The sequence below is a fragment of the Quercus robur genome, chromosome 3 (assembly GCF_932294415.1).
Source record: "Quercus robur chromosome 3, dhQueRobu3.1, whole genome shotgun sequence".
Lineage (NCBI taxonomy): Eukaryota > Viridiplantae > Streptophyta > Magnoliopsida > Fagales > Fagaceae > Quercus > Quercus robur.
The window spans coordinates 26,754,613-26,763,367 of NC_065536.1; the positions used below are offsets into that span (position 1 = coordinate 26,754,613).

The 8,755-nt window shown below is 32.5% G+C and overlaps 1 protein-coding gene across 1 annotated transcript; it reads left to right on the forward strand.

Moving 5' to 3' along the window:
• Window positions 1–1,374: 1,374 nt before the first annotated feature.
• On the forward strand, window positions 1,375–7,399 carry LOC126717637 (probable leucine-rich repeat receptor-like protein kinase At5g63930). Its single transcript, XM_050419469.1, has 3 exons — window positions 1,375–1,819; window positions 1,947–4,968; window positions 6,750–7,399. The coding sequence occupies exons 2-3, from the start codon at window positions 2,004–2,006 to the stop codon at window positions 7,133–7,135; spliced, it is 3,351 nt and encodes a 1,116-aa protein (XP_050275426.1). The 5' UTR covers window positions 1,375–1,819; window positions 1,947–2,003; the 3' UTR covers window positions 7,136–7,399.
• Window positions 7,400–8,755: the final 1,356 nt, after the last annotated feature.

Here is an 8,755-nt window from a genome sequence, read left to right on the forward strand (position 1 = left end):
AAAATTTTATATGGTAATTTGATAAAATGGAATCATAGGTGTAAAAATTCTTTTACATGATCTATGGTGTCATCGTCAAGTACATGCATGCCACGGAGGCTGAAGCGAAAGACACCTAAAAAACCTAAGATTGATTCCACTTTTTTTTTTTTTTAAGGTTTTTAGTTATATTTATTATATGTATGTTCCTTTGACGTTAGATTCAAAAAAAAAAAAAAAAAAAAAAAAAAAAAAAAAAAAAAAAAAAAAAGAAAAGAAAAGAAAAGAAAAAAGAAGTTCCTTTGAGGTTGAGATATGAACATTATTATCATGCATTTTTGACATAATAATCATTTTATAAATACAAAATTTTTGTGAAGTAGAGTATAAAGTTCGAGATTCAAGTTTTTCAGCTAAAAAAAAGAAAAAAAAGATACAAAAGATATAAAATCTTTTATAAAAATGAATGTTTAACTTTATCTCACCTAAGAAAACATTTAAAAAGAAAATTAATTAAAGATGCACAAGGAGTTTTTTTTTTTTTTTTGAATCAGATGTACAAGGAGTTTAAATCATTAAAAGAAAACGTTTTGACTAACTATCACCAGTTTAAAAAATAATATCTCATGAATAATGAGCCAATGAGCACTTTTATTAATAAAAAAAATGTCAATGAGCATTTTTAGTCCAAGATGATCAAGTTAAAAAAAAAAAAAATTCTTAGATTTTACACTGAAAATTTGGATTTACAATTCCTATGACTTCTCGATCCACATGATTTTAAGATCCAAACAAATTAAGAAACCAATAAGAAATAAGAAATAGCAAGGAGTAGGAGAAAGATGTTAAATAATAACAAAATAAGTGACGGGTGATACACACAATAAACAAATAAATAAATCTATATAAATGAACAAGTTAATTTAAGGTGAATTATTGTGTTTTTTTGTTTGTTTGTTTATTTTATTTATTATTCTCTCTCAGTTTTTTTTTTTAACACCATAAGAAATTCCTTATCTATAGCATTATTAAATGGAAAACTATTGCAAAACTCTAAGACCATTTGGGGTCAAAAAGCCAAGTGTAATTCATGAGAACCATGACTACTATTTTTCATGTATTCAACTACCTAGATATATATCAAAACAAACCAAAAAATTGAGACACTGTATGAAAGGAAAATGATACCATATATTTCCACACCAATAATGGCTTTCAAAGACTATCCTAGAAATATCATCATAGGTTTGTGTTGTGTTGTGTCATGTGTGTGTGTGAAAACAGAGAACATGAAAGTAATAAAGAAATGAATGAACTGTGGGAAGCACTAAAATATAATAGACAGGGTGAGTGAGAGAAGGGAGAAAGCGTGCTTCATCTTGGTCGGCCATTACATCTCATTCTCTTGAAGCTCTCTCTCTCTCTCATATAATTCTCATTCACACAAAGTGTGCAATCATCTAAATCATTTTGTTGGGTGAAAATTAATGAACCATTACTTTTCAATATTATTATTTTTATTATTGTTTGAGGGAGTTTGACCAAACAACAGTGACTTCCACTTCAAGCTCCCCCTTGTTTGTGCTAACCATTGAACTTGTTTTCATTATTAAGACTATACAAAGTTGCAACTTGTTGAACTAGATTCATACTCTAAAACCCAAAAATATCAGCCATATTCAATGCATGACTCATTTCAGGTCAAAACCAAATTAAGGTTGTTCCTTAGTGCAAAATCTTCTGGGGAATCCAACTTCTCCTTGCAAGCAAGAATTCCCATAAAATTGTTATTTTAGTACTGAGATGGTTTCTCTTTCCCTGACTGATCACAAACTCAGAGGTACGTAAAATGAGTCTTTCTCAATCTTTTTATTTATTTGTTTGATCCATATGCTTGCATACATGATTGCTTTGCATTTTTACACTCAACAAGTTTTCTGAAAAATATGTGTTTATACTTAAACTAGGTAAATCATGTTATGGTACTCTATGGTATGGAAATTCAATAGTCACCCATCTTGTGAATGCAACCTCCGGGATATAGTTTTCAGTGGAATTTGATGAGTATGGAGAGAATGATATCATATTATTTGTTCACTACATATGTTATTGTGGGTGCTTTCTTGGTTGGTACATTGGAAGGGCTTAACACTGAAGGTCAATACCTCCTACAAATAAGAGATAGTCTTGTTGACAATTTTAATAATCTGGGTAATTGGAATTCTAGCGATTCAACTCCTTGTGGATGGATTGGTGTGAATTGCACCCAAGGTTCCAATCCGGTGGTGTACTCTCTTGATTTGCAGTCCAAGAATCTATCTGGATATTTGTCTCCAGCCATTGGCAAATTGGCTCACTTGACTTATCTTGATGTTTCTTTTAATGATTTGACTCGGAAAATACCTAAAGAGATTGGAAATTGTTCAGGTTTGGAGTTTCTTCTCCTGAACAACAATAAATTTGAAGACCAAATTCCTAAGGAAATTGGTAGACTATCTTGTTTACAGAGCTTGAATTTGTGCGACAATAAAATATCTGGACCTTTTCCAACGGAGATTGGAAACCTTTCTTCCTTGACAAAATTGATTGCATACTCCAATAACATCAGTGGATCATTGCCAGCATCTCTTGAAAACCTTAAAACATTGAAAGTTTTTCGAGCTGGGCAGAATTTGATATCAGGAAGCTTGCCTCCAGAGATAAGTGGATGTCAGGGCTTAGAGTATCTTGGTCTTGCTGAAAACCGGCTTTCTGGTGAGATACCAAAAGAGATTGGAATGCTTAAGAATTTGTCATATTTGAACCTAGTGGCCAATTTGCTTTCTGGTACCATTCCACCTGAGCTTGGCAACTGCACAAGTCTAACGACTCTGGCTCTCTATAAGAACAATCTTGAAGGACCAATTCCCATTGAGCTTGGGAACCTTATGGCTCTTGAAAATTTATACCTGTATAGAAATATTTTGAATGGAACAATCCCAAGAGAGATTGGAAATCTTTCTCGAGCAGTGGAGATCGATTTTTCAGAGAACTCTTTGATAGGACAGATACCAACTGAGCTAACTAAGATAACCGGGTTGCAATTGCTTTATCTCTTTTCAAACAACTTTACTGGCGTTATCCCAGATGAGTTGACCAGCTTGAAAAATTTGAGTAAGCTTGATCTGTCAATTAACTATTTCAACGGTTCCATTCCTATTGGATTTCAATATCTGACTAATTTGAGTAAGTTTCAACTCTTCAGTAACTCACTGGAGGGTAGCATTCCTCAAGGACTTGGAGTTTATAGCTCCATTTGGTTGATCGATTTATCAGAGAACTCTCTATCAGGAAGAATTCCACGTCATCTTTGCCAAAATTCTAATTTGAATTTCTTAAACTTGGGATCCAACCAGCTCACAGGAAACATCCCAACTGGGATCTTAAACTGCAAAACATTGGTGCAACTTCGTCTTGTCGGAAACAAACTTAGAGGGAGTTTTCCATTAAGTCTGTGCAAGTTGGTAAATCTCTCCGCAGTTGAGTTGGATCAGAACGAGTTCAGTGGCCCTATTCCTCCAGAAATTGGTACCTGCGGAAGATTGCAAAGGCTTCATCTTTCATACAACCGCTTCACATCAGAGTTGCCAAGAGAAATTAGTAACCTCTCCTTGTTGGTTACATTCAATGTCTCTTCAAATTTTCTTTTTGGAAAGATTCCACCTGAGATTTTCAGCTGCAAGGAGCTTGAAAGACTTGATCTCAGTCACAACAACTTTGTGGATGCTTTGCCAGATGAGGTAGGAACACTTTCCCAATTGGAGCTTCTCAAACTTTCAGAGAACAACCTTTCTGGTACTATACCTGTGTCACTAGGCAAGCTATTGCGTTTAACTGAGCTACAAATGGGTGGTAACTCATTTTCTGGTAGCATACCGGCTGAATTGGGAACCCTTTCGAGCTTGCAGATTGCATTGAACCTCAGTTATAACAATCTCTCTGGAAAGATTCCCTATGAGCTTGGAAGTCTTGATTTGTTGGAGTTCCTTCTGCTCAACAACAACAATTTGAGTGGTGAAATTCCAGATTCTTTGCTGAATCTTTCGAGCTTACTGGGCTGCAACTTTTCATTCAATGAGCTCTCAGGATCTATACCTCCCTTTATACAAATTCAGAAAATGGATAGCAGAAGCTTTATGGGAAACAAAGGACTTTGTGGTGCTCCTCTTAAGCCTTGCAATGGAGCACCACCACCTTTTTTACCTCAAGATAAAGAAGGGAACAGAAACCGTTTAGGAAAAATTGTGGCTATAAGTTCAGCAGCCATTGGTGGGGTTTCTCTCATTCTTATCATAGTCATCATATATTTCATGGCACGTCCGATTGACACGGTTGCTCCTAAGCAAGATAAACCATTCTCTTCTCCTGTTTCTGACAGCTACTTCTTTCCAAAAGAAGGATTTAGTTTCCAGGACTTGGTTGCAGCGACAGACAACTTTGATGAAAGCTTTGCAATTGGAAAGGGCGCCTGTGGAACTGTGTATAGAGCTGTCTTGCCTAGAGGTCTTATAATTGCTGTTAAGAAGCTAGCATCAGACAGAGAGGGCAACAATGTGGATAATAGCTTTCATGCTGAAATTTTGACACTCGGGAAAATTAGGCATCGGAATATTGTAAAGCTATATGGTTTCTGCTACCACCTGGGTGCCAAACTCTTGCTCTATGAGTACATGGCAAAGGGGAGTTTGGGAGAGTTACTTCATGGACCATCCTGTAGTCTTGATTGGCAAACAAGGTTCATCATTGCACTTGGAGCTGCTGAGGGCCTTTCTTATTTGCATCATGATTGCAAGCCTAGGATTTTTCACCGTGACATAAAGTCCAATAACATTTTGCTTGATGATAAGTTTGAAGCTCATGTTGGGGATTTTGGGTTGGCAAAGGTGATTGACTTGCCACATTCTAAATCAATGTCTGCAGTTGCTGGTTCTTATGGCTACATTGCTCCTGGTAAGCTATCCTATCAGCCCTTTTCACCTCAATATTGTGCAACATAAAGTTTTGAAGTCTACAATTTTATATGTCATTATTTTAATAAATAAATTTGAATTGAATTTAAATATAATTTATATTTAAACACTTTACTAAAATCTTAGCACTTCACATCTCAAAAAAAAAAAAAAAAAATCTCGGCACATCGTATTTCTTTAAAGAGTCTGAATTTGGTACGGATAGAGTGTAAAACTCATGTTTTACACAATTTAATAAGATGTTACCACATCAACTTTTTTACTTTAAAACTTAATACACCCTACCACACCTAATAATACCACACCAGCCTTTTATTTACAATCTGAAATATTGTATTATTGAGATGTTATCATTTTTAATTAGATGTATTTATGTTTTAGTAATATGATAACATGGCATGTCCTTATTATAGGTTGTAATTAAACCAAAGGGTTTACACTAAGTCCTTACAGAATTTAATCACTTCTTTAAATGATTTATTATATTGTTCCATATATGTACAAGTACAAGTACAAATACAATTACAATAAATGCCTATTAAGAATTTTTATAATTATAAAATTTCATATATAAACCAAATAAAAAAAGAAAAAAAATCATATTATGTTAAAATTTTTGTACATTGCACGAGTTACCGACTTGTATAATATAAAATGAAAATCTTTAACTTTTTGTTGATTTTTTTTAACATTGCTACCTAAGCTTTGAAAGCTCAAATTTGTTTCACATCATTATTCCAATATGGTTAGGTTTAGATTACACATGGTGTAACTATAAACAATGTTACACCATCCAATAATTTGTTATTGATTTCATATTTTGAAAATCTCACCGTAGGATTATATGTTCTCTATATTCTCAACATGCATGCCAACCAGATATTATTTATCATTCAATTCATAAACTTACCTTTTATGCATTATTTTAAATTACAAAAACTTGACTTTAAACAATTGATTGATGACCTGGCTTTTAATCTTTGATTATCTTGAAATTTTGCAAGCGTGGAGAATATACGAAGATGGCGGAATCCAACGGTAGATTTGACAAAATTCGCATCTAATTAAAAATATTAAATAATGTAACATTACTTAAAGTAAGACTCGGTGTAGCTTAAACCTGATGTAATTCCATGCGATAATATCTCCTCCTATTTAAACCCTCCAATTCCCTCTATTTTTTATCTGAGACACGTGACATTTATTTGATTTTGTGTGGTTTGTTAGGATCATAAGAATTTTTAAACACCACAACTCTTAAATATAGATTAAAATCAAAGGAAAGTAAGGATTTAAATAAAAGGGGATTCTTTTGCAACTTATATACAGATATCATGTCAAACCTTCTATATTTACACCAACCATTTAGAATCTTTTCATATCATATTTTCTTATAGATAGTTTTATGTATAAACATAATCATAAATAAATAACACAATCATATACACAAATTTATTAGGGTCAAAATTTTATTATATTATTATGATATATGACTTCTAATGAGTCATTGATATTTTAAACAAGGTTAGCATGGTGTGTAAAACTTAACTTTTGTTATACTATACCATATACGAAATTACTATCATTTTTAATTCAATACTTACAACAAATAAGAGGGAGGATATGAATTATAAAGAGCAGACACTTGAGCTATATAAGGCTTTTAGTTACTATATTTTCTCTGAATAACTTTGTGTTTCATTGCTTCGTGAGCATATATTGATATACTTTATTGGTAATGAGTAATATTCCTAATGCCAGAGTACGCATACACCATGAAAGTTACAGAGAAATGTGACATCTACAGCTATGGAGTTGTCCTACTTGAGCTGCTGACAGGAAGAACGCCCGTACAACCTCTTGACCAAGGTGGTGATCTTGTAACATGGGTGAGAAATTACATTCACAATCATTCATTGTCACCTGGAGTCCTTGATGCTCGATTAGACCTACAAGATGAGTGTAGTGTCTCTCACATGATTACTGTCCTAAAAATTGCTTTGCTATGCACAAGTATGTCTCCTTTTGATCGCCCCACAATGAGGGAAGTTGTTTTGATGCTTACGGAGTCCAATAAGCAGAAAGGAGTAGGACGAAATACATATTGCTCCCCAAGTCATGATGCTAATTGGGACGATGAACCTTGATTTTACACATGTACGACGTAGTTATTTTGTTCAGCCCAGATGATATCTAGTGGTTGATTTATCCTTAGTATTATTTACAAAAGTAGTAAAAGGCTTCTCTGTAGATGAGTATATCAGTATATCCCTTGCATGATATTGTTATGTATATCTAATTTCTGCCTGTTTGGCTGATTGGCAACAATTCTAAGGGTTTGTCTTCAGAATAAGATACATGAATAATGAGATGTTGTACCTGCTTATAAAAATAAAAGCAACATTGTATCATTCCATACGTAGTTTCAGATGTTATAGTATTTAATTTTTTTTAAAAATGAATTTGTATTTTATATCCTCAGGGTCTATTTGGTTGGAGAGGTGAAAAAGTAGGAGAATAGAAAATGGTAAGACAATGGAAAAGCGGGAGGATAGAAAAAAATTTATTTTCTCTCATTTTTGTTTGATTGGGAGTGAAAAAGTGGAGAGATAGAAAAAATAATTTTGAATAAATTTACTCATATACCATTGTTAAAGAATAATGCCCAATTAAAACAAAAAAGTGACAAATAACCACAAAAAGAAGCAATCACCCAAATTTATTAAAAAAATAAAAATCATGTCCCAAAAAAAATCACGTCTAATTAATAATTAAAAAACAACTATCATGCACAAACCTTAGGGAAAAAAAAGGCAACATTACTGCCCAGAAGAGATTAAAAAAAAAAAAAACAAGGGAGAAGAAAAAAAAATAAAGGCAACTTGAAGTAGCACGTGTGCACATGGGCATTTTTGTCAATCAAGAAAAAATTCATTCCAACTTAGTTTTTTCTCCATTTTGAGGAGAAAACATTTTGGTGGGTCCGGAGAGAAAACATTTGGGTCTTACCATTTATTTTTCTTTCTTCCTATACAACCAAATACACTCCAAAAAAAAATTTCATTCCCATTTTCTTTCCAAAGTTTTTCTTCCACCATATTTCACTTCCAAACAAACACACCCTTAAACATTTGCAAGCATTTATTATTGATTTATTATTATTATTATTAAAAACCAAAACTAAAAAAATAAAATAAAATAAAATAAAAAAACCAATTAGATTTCAATTGAATTCTCAATTTTGCACCATGTGTCGTGTAAAAATTGAAGAGTCCAAATCCAATTAGATTCTAAATTGGATTTCAATTACAGTCCAAATTTGTACCACGTGTCCATCAAAATTTTTAATTTTTGAGACAGGTGAATTATTGGGTGCAAAAACCGAAAAATCTAAATCCAATTAAATTCTAAATCATATATACATGCATACATACATACATATATATATATATATATATATATATATAATGAGAAACCACGAAATATTTTAATAATGTATGGTTTAAAATATGTGTAAGTTAATACCGAGTATAATTTGAACATCTTTTATAAAAAAAAAAGTATAAATTGAACTATATAATTGTGATTATTTTTAATTGTATCAGTGTATATGCACAGAGTTAAACAAGAGTATAGATAATGGAAGAGAATCACTAAATTGTTGTAAGTTCATTTAGTGTGTGGCTTTAATTTATTCTCTTTAGGCTTATAAATAGGAAATAGCACATCCGTATGAACTCTTGTCACCAAAGAAGTAAGGTTGTTAA

Bases quoted from the DNA above. Each gene is read 5' to 3' on its own strand.
- LOC126717637 (XM_050419469.1), top strand. From the start codon at position 2,004: ATGCAACCTCCGGGATATAGTTTTCAGTGGAATTTGATGAGTATGGAG. The intron at 4,969-6,749 runs GTAAGCTATCCT...TCCTAATGCCAG, and splicing joins TTATGGCTACATTGCTCCTG to AGTACGCATACACCATGAAA.